General features: G+C 40.0%; 3 protein-coding genes across 3 annotated transcripts in view; 1 reads left to right on the top strand and 2 right to left on the bottom strand.

Moving 5' to 3' along the window:
* Window positions 1-17,378, top strand: part of LOC108262635 (TBC1 domain family member 10A) — a 182,809-nt gene that overhangs the window by 37,369 nt on the left and 128,062 nt on the right. The gene's annotated exons all lie outside the window — the stretch shown is intronic.
* On the bottom strand, window positions 408-794 carry LOC108262181 (histone H2A). Its single transcript, XM_017462793.3, has one exon. The coding sequence runs from the start codon at window positions 792-794 to the stop codon at window positions 408-410; it is 387 nt and encodes a 128-aa protein (XP_017318282.1).
* LOC128630098 (histone H1-like) lies at window positions 1,259-2,101 on the bottom strand. The gene has a single exon (XM_053678665.1). The coding sequence runs from the start codon at window positions 1,998-2,000 to the stop codon at window positions 1,386-1,388; it is 615 nt and encodes a 204-aa protein (XP_053534640.1). The 5' UTR covers window positions 2,001-2,101; the 3' UTR covers window positions 1,259-1,385.

Here is a 17,378-nt window from a genome sequence, read left to right as displayed (position 1 = left end):
CACACACAACGCCGTCACAAACCATTTTCACTCCTCAGACTTCATTTAACCAGCACGCTAACTGCTATTGTTCTTATAGTCATTACTTAAATATGGTATCAAATCATGACTACAAAATCATCGTCCTTTTTTTTTTATTTATAAATATGCTGTCTTAAAAGTGCACAATTTCACCCCTCAGATTTCATTTAGACAACACGCTAACTACCACTATTATTACTACTACTACTACTTAACGTTGTCACATAATTATTAGCAAAGTATAACGCTTCTGTTTTCATTTCAAACGTGCTGACTTTCTAGTGCACACTTTCAGTAGTAAAACGGGTGTACAATTACACTTTTTAAGCAAAGATGGTGGCTCTTAAAAGAGCCTTTGGGTACTGACAAAGCAGCAGTGGATGAGTTTACTTAGTCTTGACGGCCTTCTCGGTCTTTTTAGGCAGAAGCACAGCCTGAATGTTGGGCAGCACACCACCTTGAGCGATGGTCACTCCGCCGAGCAGTTTGTTCAGCTCCTCGTCGTTACGCACGGCGAGCTGCAAGTGGCGGGGAATGATACGGGTCTTCTTGTTATCACGGGCGGCGTTACCGGCCAACTCCAGGATCTCAGCGGTCAGATACTCCAACACTGCTGCCAGGTAGACCGGAGCGCCAGCACCGACGCGCTCGGCATAGTTGCCTTTACGCAGAAGCCTGTGCACACGTCCCACGGGGAACTGAAGTCCAGCCCTGGATGAACGAGTCTTGGCCTTAGCTCTAGCTTTTCCGCCGGTTTTTCCTCTGCCACTCATCTTGATGCTCAAATCTGTTCTAACAACTCCTAAATAAACGTTACACCCCGAGCTCTCCGTGATATAGACAAAACGGCCACTCTCTTATTCGCTAAGAACGCAATGGCAGATTAGCCAATCAAAAACAGGCCGTCGAATTCCAGCGTCACCCCTCCCACCCCTGTTTGTGCATGTGTGTGTGTGTGAGTGAGAGAGAGAGAGAGAGAGCGCGAATGAAAACAGACAGAAGGGAATATTCATACAAAAGCACGAAGTAACAACTATATACTGAATTGATTTATTCTTATCATTAACATTGATTTATTATGTATCAATATGTTATCCTACATATTCTGTGATCGTTTTGGAGATCAGGAATGACGTTTAGGAATCACGATCAGGATTTATTCTACTGTACTAAAATCAGCATCGGCTTGTGGTTATGTGTACATGATATGTAGTAGATATGTGTATCCGTACTATTGTATGTTTCTAACGTGTATTGCTTTGATTACATAAAGCTTGACTGAAAATGTTGCTCTTTAAAGGAAAATATGGGTGGCTCTTAAAAGAGCCGTTTAAGGAACAAAAGCATGAAAGAAACAAACGTCTTTACTTCTTTTTGGGTGCTGCCTTCTTCGCCTTTGCCGCTTTAGGCTTTGTGGTCTTGGGCTTGACAGCTTTCGCTTTCTTGGGGCTCTTGGCTGCCTTTTTAGGGGTCGCGGGCTTTTTCGCCTTCTTCGGGCTCTTGGTGGCTTTCTTTGCGGCGGCTGTGGGCTTCTTCGCCTTAGGAGACTTCTTGGCCGCGGCGGCGGGTTTCTTGGCCGCTACCTTCTTGGGCTTCTTAGTAGCGGCGGGCTTTTTGGCGGCGGGCTTTTTCGCTTTGGGCGCGGCTTTCTTCACGGGCTTCTTGGCTTCGGTCTGCTTCTTGTTCAGCTTGAAAGAGCCAGACGCGCCGGTCCCTTTGGTCTGCACCAGAGTGCCTTTAGTCACGAGACCCTTAACAGCGATTTTGACGCGGGAGTTGTTCTTCTCCACATCGTATCCGCCGGCAGCCAGCGCTTTCTTCAGAGCAGCGAGAGACACGCCGCTCCTCTCCTTAGACGAGGAAACGGCTTTGACGATCAGTTCGCCGACGCTAGGGCCGGCTTTTTTTGCTCTCGAAGCTGCTTTCTTCTTGGGCGCTTTGGCCGGCGCGGCGGCGGGAGCGGGTGCGACTTCTGCCATCTCTCTTGGAACTACGTAGAATACACGAGTCGTACGCTGTACGTTAGTGTGTAACACAGGATCCTCCCCGCGGCCGGGGGCTGGTCTTAAAAACAGATATGAGAGCGTTGTAGACTCAACTCGCGCGCCGCGCTCAGATGTGTTTTCTCATGGCATTTCTCGGTGAAAATCCCACTCGCAAAACGAGATTCAAAACGTTGAAGCACACGCTGAGCGAAGACGGGCTTTCTCGTTTCCCCCGTGGCCCGGCCTGGCCGGCTAGAGAGCAACAGTCTCGCGCAGCGCACATGAAAAGGCGCGGCGCGCGTTGTGCTCAAGCCGGCGGGCTGCGCATTTGGTGCGATGTGGTGTGTAAAAACGGGCGAAAAGCAGGCACGGCCGTCGTATGCGTTCTGGGCCGAGTTGAAGAGGAGCCTTGGGAACGAGCCTGATGTCTTGGCAGCTGTCGAGTGGTGTGTGTAGTATTTGAAGCAGAGCGCGTTGGGGGACGTGTAAAGCACAGCGTGCCCGGCCTCCTCCTGGTTAGCTCGGTCGCTTCCTCCCTGACCCTAACGAGCACAGGCCTCGGCGCTACCCTAGCCCTTCTTTCTTCCACCCCGAGCTCGGCCCTAACGCTAACACCGCGAACCCTGAGCTGTGCTCTAACCCTAACGCCATTAATCCCAACTCTGCTGTCACCCTAATGCCCTTTATCCCAGCTCCGCTATAGCATTGTGTGTGTGTGTGTGTGTGTGTGTTGTATTCCATGCTGCTAGAACATTCTTTCTGGAAAAGTTCTCAGGAGATTTTTTGATCTGCGTGATGAGATCGGAGCTTTTCAGGAAAGCAAGATTGGTAGTATTCAAGAGCCCATGGATAAGAAATGGTTTTCTGACCTGGCTTTCCCGGTTGATGTCACAGAGCTGCTCAATGTTTTAAATGTTCAGCTCCAGGGAAAAGACCAGATTAACACCCAGCTTTTTTTTTTATCACGTCAGAGCCTTCAAACAAAAACTACTGCTGCTCAGAAGACATCTCTCAGCAGCTAACATTCACAATTATAATATTCACCATAGTTTTATGTGCAGTTATTGTTATTATTAATACTTATATTTAGTTAGCATTTATATCCAGTGGTGTCAGCTTTGGGTTTTTTTGTTAATCAAGCTGATAAATTTTGTGTCAAAGTTCTCTTAAATTATCATGATTTAATTTCCTTGTTTTGTCAGTTATTTATTCTATTTTCCTCCCTCTCTCTTCTTTCACTCCCCGTCTCACACTGTTCCTCTCTCTCTCATCTCGACATCCAGGAAATTTAGCCCATTTTCCCTGTTTTAGAGAGGCAGGCATGATGAAAGAGAAGGTACCTGAGTATGATGCTGTTTTCAGCAACCTTTTCCAGTAGTTTGACAGTCGCTTTGAGTACTTCAGACACAATGCTTCTGACTTTGAGTGGTTTGTTCAACCCTTCACCATCAGTGTGGACACAGTTAGTGATGATCTACAGATGGAACCAATTGAGCTTCAGTGTGATTCAGAACTCAAACACAAGTTCAGGTCCCTTCCCTTGACAGACTTCTACAAATGTGTCCCAGCAAACAGGTACAGATGGGCAAACAGGCACAAGTGATGCTGTCTCTGTTTGGCAGTACCTACCACTGTGAACAGACTTTCAGTCTGATGAACCTAAACAAGTGTAAACTGAGATGCAAAGTAACTGACTCTCACCACCATAATATCCTGACTTTGACAGTAAGTCCACTGCATCCCAATTTGGAAATACTTTTGAAAAATAAGGACCAGCTTCATGTGTCTCATTAGAGGTCACTGATATTGCAGACATGTGGCTGTATTGCTTATAGCTTGAATAGTTGTATGAGGTATTGAACATGTATTATAAATGGGATTGGTTCTATGTTTTAATTATACTATAAGTTTCATTGAACTATAGAACTCTGAAAATAAAACTGCATTAGTGAAGCAGATACAGACTAACGTTTTCTATTAATTTATTTATTTGTAAATATTATGAAATGATAAATGAGAACCATGGCAACTTTAATTTTAATATAATACAGTTTGGTATAATGCAACATTTACTTTTGGCCCACAGCCCTCAATCAAGTTTGATTTTTGGCCCTTCACAGGAAAAAGTTTGGGCACCCCTGATGTAGAATGATTATGTGCTAGTAGAAAACCATTTTCAACTACTTCCTGTTGGTACAATCTTAATACGAATAACTTTGTGCTGCTAACGTCCCATTTTGCATTGCTCAGATTATACAACCCCCGAAACCGTGCTACAACCCTGTTTAGATTTACTCATCTCTGCATTTAGCAGACTGCTAGAATTACCAAAAAGCCTGAACATCCGCGGGAGTGCAGCGCTTCAGAAGTCCCCCTCCCTCTCACACACACACACAGCGAGAGAGAAAACGAAAGAGAGAAAATTACTTTGTATGAAAAGTGGGTGGCTCTTAAAAGAGCCGTTGGGTTGATGAAGACGGCGGTAACGCGCTTCACTTGGAGCTGGTGTACTTGGTGACGGCCTTTGTGCCCTCGGACACGGCGTGCTTGGCCAGCTCGCCGGGAAGCAACAGGCGCACGGCGGTCTGGATCTCCCTGGAGGTGATGGTGGAGCGCTTGTTGTAGTGAGCCAGACGAGAAGACTCACCGGCGATGCGCTCAAAAATATCATTCACGAAGGAGTTCATGATGCCCATGGCCTTGGATGAGATGCCGGTGTCAGGGTGCACCTGTTTCAGGACCTTGTACACGTAGATGGCATAGCTCTCCTTCCGGGACTTTCTGCGCTTCTTGCCTCCTTTGCCGGCCGTCTTGGTCACGGCTTTCTTTGATCCCTTCTTGGGCGCGGTCTTGGCTGGATCGGGCATGATGCTACTTCTCGAATAAACGAACAGAAAATGACTAGCGCCCGCCTCGCGCCCGCTCTATTTACAGACCCACATGTTAATGACGAACAGACAAGACACCTTTTTTTGATTGGCCAAAATTCGATACCTCCTCCTGCATGGCGCCTCCTACTGCACTCTGCTTCCTCCCTCCTTCCATACCTCCTCCTCGTCCTTCGCTACGCTTTGTTTCCCTTCCCGCCCTTGTACTTTCAGGACAACGTGCACTATGAAAAAACAATTGACTTGCGAAAAAACCGTTTTATATTATATATGCATGTGTGCGTGTGTATGAGAGAGAGAAATATAGAAGTAAGTTTCTATTAAAATCACCTTTTAAATCGTTTTATAATGTTGATATATTATATTGATTTATAGTTTATAATATTGAACACTGCATATATGTAGTTTATTACAAAAAATACAAATAGATCTACCACTTACGCTACTTCTGTACAGCGTTTGATGCCTTATGCTTCATGAAAGAAAAAGCCTCCCCCCACACGGAACAGCTCTTTTTCTAGACATGTGGGTGGCTCTTAAAAGAGCCGTTGTATTCGCGTCGTTCAGTGTTAGAGCGTTTAACCGCCGAAGCCATACAGGGTGCGTCCTTGGCGTTTCAGAGCGTACACCACATCCATGGCGGTCACGGTCTTTCTCTTGGCATGCTCGGTGTAGGTGACGGCGTCGCGGATCACGTTCTCCAGAAACACTTTCAGCACACCGCGAGTCTCTTCATAGATCAGACCAGAAATACGCTTTACACCACCACGCCGAGCCAGACGGCGAATAGCCGGCTTAGTGATTCCCTGAATGTTATCGCGAAGCACCTTGCGGTGGCGCTTAGCGCCTCCTTTGCCGAGTCCTTTACCACCCTTGCCTCTGCCAGACATAACGCTGCTCTCGAAGTCAGACCACTCAATAAAAGTTCTCGCGCAGCGCCCACCTATTTATCCACACTCGACAGGACCTAGTTGAGAACAGGCGAGGAGGCGGGCCTTACACCAACGGTCACACAATAGCTCTCTTTTTCTAAAACAAACACTAGGCACTGCTTTTCACCTGCTAACGTCTTCTTCTTCCCCATTCTCTCTCTCTCTCTCTCTCTCTCTCTCTCTCTCTCTCTCTCTCTCTCTCTCTCTCTAAATACACACACACAGATACAAAACATTATTAGTATTATCAGTACTGATATTTTGGTTCCATTAGTAGCAGCAGTAGTAGTAGTAGTAGTAGTAGTACAACACAATAGTCAGGAACTTTGGGTAAAACATACATAGTAAAGCATACAGCCAAACACTCATCAGCATAAGGAGGTTAGAAAAAGCTGTCTGTGTTTGTACAACATTGACATTACTGTTTCAAACACAAGACGTTCCTTTTGAGCACGTCCTTGGACTCGAGGCCCGTATATACTACAGTCCTACGTCCACTGCAACTACAGGTCACACATAGCAGCACAAGCCTTTATTAGTAGGCCCAGCATTCAGCGGATCAGCACCAATGTCTGTGTTCACTTTGAAGCCAGTCCACATTCTACCACACAAGTACTTCACTAACTTACAAGCACCACAGAAAGGAATGCAAACACAACTATCAGGCCTTGCTTTATCAGCTCTCGCAAATGCACGATATAATGGACTCTCGAAGGTCAAAATTAGCTACATTGTCTCAAACCCTCATCTCATTCTTAAAAAGTGTCACTCACAAGGAAAGCATATGCACTTCGACAGTTGTGCAAGAGAAACTAACATAACAAACATCACACACAAGTAGGAATACAAAGTCAGCCTTCACACTGTCTAATCACAAGAAATGGCCTTCTCTTTTCCCATACGCACTGTGTTTGAACCTAAATGTGATGCATCAACCAAAACTGCACCTCCAGAATGACAGCTGAGTTTAAGATTGGCAAAATATGTCACAGCAGTTTCATTCGTCAAATAAACTATGAGCAATTAAGTAGTGCCAATGAGATAGTTACAGCAATGTGTAATGTCCAATAAGCTCAAAAAGAATGGGACACTTTATTCTACATGGCCAATCAAACACAATTATGAACTGGGATTCTGATAGTTGTGCGCCTTTAACTCACTGTGTAGGAAAATGAGGTCAGCTATATAGACAACACCTTTCATTACGTATTTAATTACTTTGATTGACGTCATTACTAGAATCAGTAGTAGTAGTACAATACCTACAACCTACCTTCTGTTTTAGGCGGCGTCGTGTGTTGTGCCGGATGGGACATGACTGCCCTCGTGTGGCCAAAATCGGGAACGGCAATTTCCCAAAAATTGCAGTATTCTGTTATTAAGCTTTTATTGGCGGTGTTCAGAAGTCTATATTTGTAGTAGTTAGAAAACAGTGGGGTAAGAAGTAGTAAATGCTATGAAAACTAACTCTCTCTCTCTTAATGTAGCTAGTTCGGTCTCTCTAAGCGGAGCAAAACACTCTAAACATTGATCTGATCGATCGATCTCTCTATCTCTCTCTCGCTCTCTCTCTCTCTCTATCACATCTCTCACCCCATACCCCCTCTCACTCCCACACACTGGGGCAGTGGTGACTTAGCGGTTAATGCGCTTGCTTATTGATCAGTAGGTTGGGGGTTCAATCCCCAGCACTCTCAAGCTGCCCATTGAGCAAGGTCCTTAACTCTCTGCTCCTGGGGTGCCATATCATGACCCTGCACTCTGACCCCAGCCTCCTGACATGTTGGAGTATGTGAAAACACAATTTCACTGTACTCTACTGTACATGTGATCAATAAAGCCTCATTATGTAGACTTATACATGACTTTTTTTATTCTAAAAAAGCTGCTAAACTAATAATTATGTGCAGATGTAAAAAAAAAAAAAAAATGCTAAACACATTCTCTATTTGTGTGTGTGTTTTTTTTTTGTACTGTATGTGTATTTCATCAGTGCTGCTATGAGCTTATTTCTCAGTTTTGAATATTGAGCCTTCACCCAAAGAACTCTACAAGCCTTATCAATTCTGTCCAAAAAAAGGGTAGCAGACACAGTCCATGTTGCTCAAATATACAAGAGCCTTAGGATGCTCCTTGTCAATTTTGAAACCAAATTGCTGAGTCAGCACAATACTTACCTGGAAAGCGCCCTCTGTGAAGTCCGGGTTAGATTCCAGGCCAATGCACAACTGAGTTTTGGAGACGTTTGTGTTGCTTGAGCCTTCACCCAAAGCACTTCACAAGCCTTATCAATTCCGCCCAAAACTAGGGTAATGGACAAACTCCATGCTGCTGAAATATGGAAGAGATTCTCCTTTAGAATTTTAAACCAAATTGCTGAAGCAGCACAATACTCAGTTTTAAATCGCACTCTGCGAAGTCCATGGATTTTTAAGATAAGCATTGGTGGTTCAGTGGTAGAATTCTCACCTGCCACTCGGGGGCCAGTCACACGTAGGTGTAGAGCGCTGACTAGCCAATAGAAAGCGAGGATAATCCAGGAGGAGGGTCGGACGAACCTAACGTAAAAACATTGGTTCAAATATTTATATTATATTATCTGTTACATATTGTATCTATGTAATTTTTTAAAAGCGGCATTGTCAACATTTACTATTCCGATACTCTTTCAGTGTGTAAAATTAACTGTTAAAGAAGAATGTGAAATTAACAGTTTGTCAAAATTAAAATAACTATCTAAATAATATATGCAGGGTGTGTTACAGTATAGTAAGTTATTGAAAATGTATTCTAAATAAGGACTAAGATTTTAAAACATTTACAAATACAAGCTAGATAAAACATATTTACAAATGCACAGGACAATTTTGTTTTGTTTTTTTAAATACAATGTTGTCTATACACAATTCCACAATGGTAGAGAGAGAGAGAGAGAGAGAGAGAGAGAGAGAGAGAGAGAGAGAGAGAGAGAGAGAGAGAGAGAAATGAGGGGAACCGTATTTAGTTTTACATATTAAGTTAAATCCGAAGTTAATAATGTTTAATAAATCTGTCACCACCCTGAAGTTGATTATTTTCATACCAGAGTGTGCAGAAGAATTTCTTATTTTATTAAAGAATGACACATCATACTTTTTCTCAGTTTATAGTAATGTCTAATGTTACAGAACACCTGTGAGACAAGTTAGTTCCTGTTATCCCTTACATTATAGCAGCTATAGACAGTCATTCATGCACCACCCTCTATTTTTTTTCTCCCCCAAAGTTAATAAGAAAAATGCAGCCCTCCATTCTAAAGAATTTCCCATGAAAGGAAAATAAAATGAAATAAAAACCTTCCTAATTAAACCCTTCTGTGCTTCATACTGTGTCACTATTCATCCATCCATCCATCTTCAACCGCTTACTCCTTTTCAGGGTCACGGGGAACCTGGAGCCTATGCCAGGGAGCATCGGGCACAAGGCGGGGTACACCCTGGACAGGGTACCAGTCCATCGCAGGGCACTGTGTCACTATTCCTTCTAAGAAATAGACGGATTCCCCATTGACTGGAGGGAAGATGAGAAAATTTATTATGTAGTTAAGTTACTATGTAGTTACTGTATAGCACACACACACACACACACACACACACACACACACACACACACACACACACACACACACACAGAGAGATAGAGAGAGAGCGACAGACATACTGCAGTATTCTAATATCCATCCATGTCCTTGAATAAGTTTTAATTATAGGACTAACGTATTACAGAAAGAGCATTCATTTAAACCTGCAATTTGGCATGTAGCCAGAACTACTTTCAGTAAGTAGTAATTCATTCCTTGTCAATTTACATGTCAGAATTACACAATTTATACAATTAAAAATGTCCTTGCCAATCAGATAAAGATCTGCAGTAATATATTTTACGTAGATTTTCTGTTTGTTTAAATGTTGCTGAGTTATACTTCAGTAAAATAAAGTGTACAATACTAAATGAGCAATACTACAAAAAACTTATTAGTGACTATTTAAGCATTAATTAATGCCATTTAAAATATTTCACAATATATTTATTAAGTCTTAAAGTGCTTTATAATTATGTATATTACATAAAGAACAATTTTACTGGAATGTTGTAATGCCTTATTAGAGTTGTAAATATATACAAATATTTGTTACCAGATTGCAAAGCCTTATATTCAGCAAGCTTTTTAAAATGTTAATAAAATTCTATAAATAAACTCTTACTCATTTAGGCCGATATTTTTATATAAATAATTTTTTTTATATTTCACCTGGGGTTGTTGTTAACCAAGGAGTTGCCAGTGTGAATCTCAGCACCATTTATCTGTTCTGAACAGCAGTCGCCTCTGTTAGTGACGATTACACTGCTAATATCATACACCGCCAACAATCCACCCTCCACCATGGGTTATACTGAGGATTTATAGCAGTACATGAGTCGAAATTCATGTTAGATCCTCTGTTGTCATCGATAGCAAAGTAAGCAGGATAATTGTTAGTGTAAAGAAGATTGTATTGCTATTCCTCCTAAGGCCACATGGTATGAATGTTGGTGCCAGACGAGCTGGTTTGAGAATTTTAGAGGCTGATCTGGGATTTTCACAGACAGCAGTCTCTTGAGTTTACACAGAATGGTGGAGAAAAACAAACACCTTGTTGATGAGAGAGGACAGAGGAGAATGGACAGACTGGTTCGTAGGTGGGCGTGGACTCACTGGAACTGGACAGTTGAAGCATGGAAAAACATTGCCTGATTTGATGAATCTTGATTTCTATTGTGACATGTAGATGATAGGGTCAGACATTGGCATCAGCAGCATGAACCTGCCTTGTGTCAACAGTCCAGACTGCTGCTGGTGGTATGATGTCCTGTGGAACTATAGAACCCTGTGTGTGTGTGTGTGTGTGTGTGTGTGTGTGTGTGTGTGTGTGTGTGTGTGTGTGTGTGTGTGTGTGTGTGTCTGAGTGAGTGTGTGTATGTGCTGTTGTTTGTTTCCCTCCTTCACCGACTACACCCACCTTGCCACAAGTGTTTTTCCTAAAAATGTTTGTAGTAGGACAAAAATAGAAAGAATATGGCACAAGCATTCTACCTAGAGTACGCCTACCATCAGAAGTCAGTGACTGGGTAAGAGTCCATTAGTCAGTGAACCTCTAACAAATTCGGAGAATTTAATCCATGTAAATCCTACACTTTACATTCTTGCACATTTAAAAACTTTCTGCATTCCTCAAAATCTGCATACCTGATCTCTAAAAACATTTTAGAATATTCCTTTTGGCTTCATCACCACCCACCATTTTTTGGGGTTGCCACATTTTAATGAGTTAAGTAACACATTATGTTTATAAAATATGTGATATATTTCAGATAATATGTTTCACATTCTAGACCTGGGCTTCCAGAAAAGTACTGTAAATACATAACGTAACACATAATCCAGTACGATGAAATTCTTTGCTTGGAATTGTAGGTTGCAGAGTATAAATGATTAAACTTTGGGTTGTTAAGCTTCCTATGATTTTGTTTTGAAAGTTCAGTTCCTTATAGTAGACAAACATCTGCTTCTGTTTGAATCAAATCACCAAATATTTTATTTTTTTCTGTATGTGAGCCAGACTGAGACAGATTCTAAAAAGATTGTATACAAGTGTCAATCTCTCCAAGCCACACTGGATAATCAAATCCCTTCCTTATACTTTCCACCATAACAGCATTCAAAAGCACTACAGCTGGAAAGAACAACACAGAAAGATACTGAGCAAGTCATATGATTATCACTCTTTAGCTCTTGTTTAGTTTGTCTATGTATACCCCTCTGTTTCTTTGTTTCTTTGTAAAATCTTATAGTGCATTTCTAGCATCCAAGCCTTGTTTTCTACAACCCTAATTCTAAAAAAATTGGGATGCTGTGTAAAATGTAAATAAAAACATAATGCAATGATTTGCAAATCTCATAAACCATATTTTATTCACAAAAGAACATAGAATACATCAAATGTTTAAACTGAGGAAATGTACCATTTTAAGGAAAAAATAAGGTAATTTTGAATATGATGGCAGCAACACGTCTAAAAAAAAAGTTGGGACAGGACCATGTTTACCACTGTGTGGTATCCCCTCTTCTTTTAACAACAGTCTGTGTAAGTCTGGGAACTGAGCAGACCAGTTGCTGGAGTTTTGGGAGAGGAAGGTTGTCTCATTTGTGTCTGATACAGAATCCTAGCTGCTCAACAGTCCTCAGTCTTCTTTGTCATATTTTTCATTTCATGAAGCACCAAATGTTTTCAATTGGTGAAAGGTCTGGACTGCAGGCATTTGTGTATCATACATTATATCAAATAATTATTTTAAATAGGAAACCAATTTAATTAAGAAAACCATCCAATCCCTTATGGTTCATTTTGACCCACTTTGCATTCTAGGGTTAATATGTCGTTTTAAGTATGATAACCATGTTATATGGACTTTGATATGATATACTTATATATTATAGACAGTAGTTTCAAATAAACATACTGGTTCTATTTTTATTAAATACAGCTTATAGTAACTACTGACCTAGACGTATTTCCCGAATGTTAACCGTACCCCCAGCTCCCTCCTGTAATTTACAGTTGAAATTACTCAATCTGGCAACCTGATATTCAGGTCTGACCATCAGCACTTGCTGTAGAACCGCTGGGCTACAGAGGTGCAACTACAGCTGCTGATCACTCCAACTATTCAACATTTCCCCTCTAGAGTGTATAAACACGACACACTCTTTAACCACGTACCAATTTTCCTTTTCTCTCTCTCTCTCTCTCTCTCTCTCTCTCTCTCTCTCTCTCTCTCTCTCTCTCACACACACACACACACACACACACACACACACACACACACTAAACGTTCCCTTGGTGCTTATAACATTGGTACCAAAAGGTTTCCTATTTTTAATGTAATTAAATTTTTAATTTTTTGTGCCAGATCAACAAAATAACCTCCAATATGTTTTTCCCTGAAAAGAACGTGAAAAAGAAAACGCACGTGCACGCTACTTGTATAATAGACTACAATAGATCTGTATTAAATGATTAAATTATATTTAAGTATGTTTTTACATCACATTTCTGTCCAGTGAAGTGATTGACCAATGCTAATGATTATTTGACAATAATAATAATAATATCATATAATAATAATAATAATAATAATAATAATAATAATAATAATAATAATTATTATTATTATTATTATTATTGTTGTTGTTGTTGTTATTGTTATTATTATTATTATTTCATAGTGCATGACATTTTGTATTTGTAGTGTAAAACATTTGGATTGGCTTACATATTGGTAGACATATGCTAATTTAAAAAAATATAAGCTTCAGAGCAAGGGCGCTACCCATAGTGTTAAGCTAATGCAACATGAAGTTCCCTTTGAAAGGGAATACAGTCAGCCACTATTGATCTTAGAGTGCACTGTGCTAAAAGTGTGTCACATTTTTATTTGATAGTTTTATTTATAATTAAAGAAACCAGAGTGAAATTTCATTATCCTGAGTATCCAGTTACACAGATGGAGAGGTGAGTTTAGATTTGGCTAAATAAATCATACAATCTAGAAACAAACAAGTGGGATATAATCAGTGGTTGATTTTAGACACGATCATTCCTGATATTATTAATAATACTGCTGTTGGTTTGAGTTGAGCACTGACAATCAAATTAAAAGAAGAAGAAGAAGAAGAAGAAGAAGAAGAAGAAGAAGAAGAAGAAGAAGAAGAAGAAGAAGAAGAAGGAGAGGCCAGTATTTAGTGGTTTGGGTTTTACAGTGGAGTGATGAGAAGAAATCCTAAGAGACTGCTACAGTGTCCTCCAAGGAATCCATGGCTAATCATAGGCTGAAGTGTTTCAGAGACATTCTGGACACTCTGTGTAATGAGAATTTCTTTACTGAGTCTTAGTTACAGATTATTGAATATGTTGCATGTTAAATAAGATTCTGATACTAACAATGGGAAATGTTGATTTAAGGGAATGAACAAGGATGAGCCAAATAAGATAAAAATTATGTAAAATCATAAAAAAAGAACATGTATTAAATAGAAAATTGCATAATTGTTTCACAAAAGTAAACAAACAAACAAATAAATAAATTAAAAGCCCATTAATATTTGGTAATGTGCTGTACTGAGAATCATCATTCTGCAAACATTGGAAATTCTCAAGCAGGTAAGTGTCTAAGGGAAGGAACAAAGTTTAAAGTGAACACATTTATGCCAGTGAGTAAAACCTCATTCTTACATGATCTCAGCACTTTCTGTGTTTTAAACATGCTTCCAACCATACAAAAATTCATCATGACTGATGACTGATTGGCTGGGAGGTGACAAGGATTCTGAGTATTGTTCAATAAAGCTGATGATATATCTGCAGTGAAAACTGTAAAGGTGTACAGATGAATGAGCAGTTCTTACAACCAGGATAATCTGAGTGTTTTGTTTTCTACTATATTAACCTAAATTCTCACTATCCCAGAAAAGCTACTGAATATACTTTATCTACTCAATAATATTTGTGAGAGAAACTTAACTAGCATTATTCTACCAGTAAATCTAGCTATTGTTGTAAACTCAAACAGAGGTATACCTATGCTAAACCCAGAAATCAAGAGGCATCTTTAATACATCAATCACATAGTACATATAACAGGGTCTGTACAGATGCTTCATAATGAAATTCCAGGACTTTCAAGCACTTTTCAAATACTGTGTATGCTTTTGTTTTCACGGACTATACAAGAGATGTCATTCAAACATATTCTTTATTTCTTCTTTTTAAATTCCAAAAAATATTAATAATAATAATAATAATAATAATAATAATAATAATAATAATAAAAACACAGCCAATTTTAATATAGCTCCTTTTCCCAGACGTGATGGACTAAATTTGTATTTCCCAGGCACTGAATCATCTTCACTATAATGTTAAAATACTCCAAGTGAGTGACAGGAGCACTGTGTCCACACGTTTCTAGATGATGTCATGCACTAATTAGCATATTCATTACATCATTACATCGTATTTTCATTCTGCCTAAAGTCAGCCCTTTACAGCCAAATTCCCAATAAAGCTGTTTTCATTTACGTATTTTTTCTGTTTCTGTTGTCAGACAACAGGACGAGTATGAAATAGTGACTGAACCACGGCCCAATAAGAGACTACATGTTCACCAGCAGTCACTTTCAAACCTTTTCCAAGCTGCTGATCTACACTGTTAAAATCCTGATTTTATAACCGTGATGTCATCTGACTAAACCACCACACACATAAGTTAAAGACAACGGGTGCACTGTGATTTCGTGCTATATTTCCATGTAAAATAATCTCTCAGAGAGAAAGTTAGAAGTGAATGAATGTGCTGCTCCTCTCTGCCCCTCACTGAACAGAGTAGCCGCAGAGAGAGGCGTGTCTCCGGGGGAAAGCAGGACCTCACACTCACCGGGCAGTACTGGCCATTCTCTTCTACAGAAAGTAGCTAAGGTTTGTCTAAAAAGTCACTAGATATGACGCTAGGAGCTTTTTTGAAAACGTTGGAGGAGGGTCTGCAGCGGGGAGTCCTATTTTGAGTGAAAGGATTGTATTCATGTTCTGTAGAAAATAAACCCTTTAAAGTTATTTGGTGATTTCGTATTTATTGACTTTTTATCATTCAAGCAATTTTAAGCCTTTATCTCTGTAATGTTCTTCCCTATTTGTGGATATTCTCGAGTGAAATAGACGAGGCCACCTAGGGAACACATGAAGTTATGTAGGAGCAGTGATGAGAATGAAATGACTAATAAGATTAGAAAGACATTAATAATCTTACTATTAGCAGTAAATTTGTGTACTTTATTACGATAACTATACTGCTATGTACATGATATAATGTTAATGTGTTAATATGTTTTAAATGTGTGTTGTGTTCTGTCCTTATACCGTGTCTAGGTCAGTCTCGCCGGCGCGCGCACAGACATATATAGTCAAATCGGAGCAGCGAGCCATAAGATCCGTTATGACGTCACGTTCAGAGTTCTATAAGTTTCCTGATGGTATGCTTGACGGTTGTTCCGTTTATGACGCCGCAAATGTCGAGGTTTTTAAACGTTGTGGTATCAGAGCGGGCCTCTGTATTCATTGAACGGAGTAGTATTTAATCATTGGTCTATCTAACCTTTTCATGTGGTTAGTTTCTTTGTTTGTTCATCTGTGTTTAAGAATGGACACTGAAATAATATATCCAGATATGTGTACAGCTGCTGTGTGACAATGTAAACTTAAAAAACCCCAACATTTCCATGTCTAGAGAAGAGGGTGCGTTCTTTAAAAATTAAATCATAATGATGATGCTGTGAAACAGTTCAGAAGCTCCGTGTATTGTCCTTGATACGTGAAAACTAGACAATGCACAGTAATAACGCTGATGAGCTGCGTCAGTGTAAAATAGCCCAAAGCTACCTTCTGTTTCAGGCGGCGTTGTGCTGGATGGAGCTTGACTGCCCTCGTGTGTCCAAACTCAGGAACGGCAGTTTCCCTGAAGGGGTATTCTGTTCCAAGTTTGTGGTAGTTAGCCAAGAAATATTACATGATTACTATTACTCTCTCTCCCCTTTTTAAAACCTGTTCACGATAATTATTGTATACATTACCTTTATTTTTGTAATCTTCTCCCATATTTGTGGATATTCTTGAGTGAAATAGATGAGGCCACGTAGGGAACACATGAAGTTACCTAGGAGCAGAGTCTGAAATATCTTTTTGAAGGACCTCAAACTATTATCATTTGCTATACTATTGATCATTACGTTAAGTACATCTTATTCGTATATGGAAAGTACTTAATGAAGATAATATACTTTATATTTTTTTATGTAACCATTCAAGTATTTGTTGAAATGCTTTTGTTACTGATAAATACATGTACACTTAAATTGATTTTGTTCTGTCTGTGATTTTGTAGATCTGGATGTTCAGCTGGTCTCAGATCAAGCATCCTCCTCTGTACTGACTCCACTATCCCCAGCTTCATCCCATTCATCAGATTCCACAATTGTCCTGGAGTCCACAAGAAAGAGGAGGAACCCAACAGGGTTAATGGAGCAGAATGAAGCAAGACAGGTAAGCTTTGAATAAATGCATTAAAAAATCCTCAATTACATAATTGTTTATTATTGATACTTATCTGTAGAAGTGTTTTGTAAATGTATTCTCGACATAAAGGAAAGGCATTAAAAATCCTCTTAAATTTCCATGAGCATATCATAACAATGTAAGATGTTTTGGCAGAAAGTTGATTGTGTTCTGAGGATCAATCCAAAGGGTGAGGAAATCTTCAAGGAGTATGAAAAGACCAAAACACTAGCAGATGTCACACATAAACAGATGGTGAACGCCCTGGTTGCAGACATGTTAGAGCTACATGGGTAAGAATTGGAGGTCACTTCCCTCCCTTTATCATCACAACAGATTCATGTGGCACAGATAAAGAATGCTATTCTG

Source organism: Ictalurus punctatus, unplaced genomic scaffold (genome assembly GCF_001660625.3).
Source record: "Ictalurus punctatus breed USDA103 unplaced genomic scaffold, Coco_2.0 Super-Scaffold_100046, whole genome shotgun sequence".
Classification (NCBI taxonomy): Eukaryota; Metazoa; Chordata; class Actinopteri; order Siluriformes; family Ictaluridae; genus Ictalurus; species Ictalurus punctatus.
Note: the sequence above shows the minus strand (reverse complement) of the source record. Positions and strands in the feature narration are given on the sequence as shown.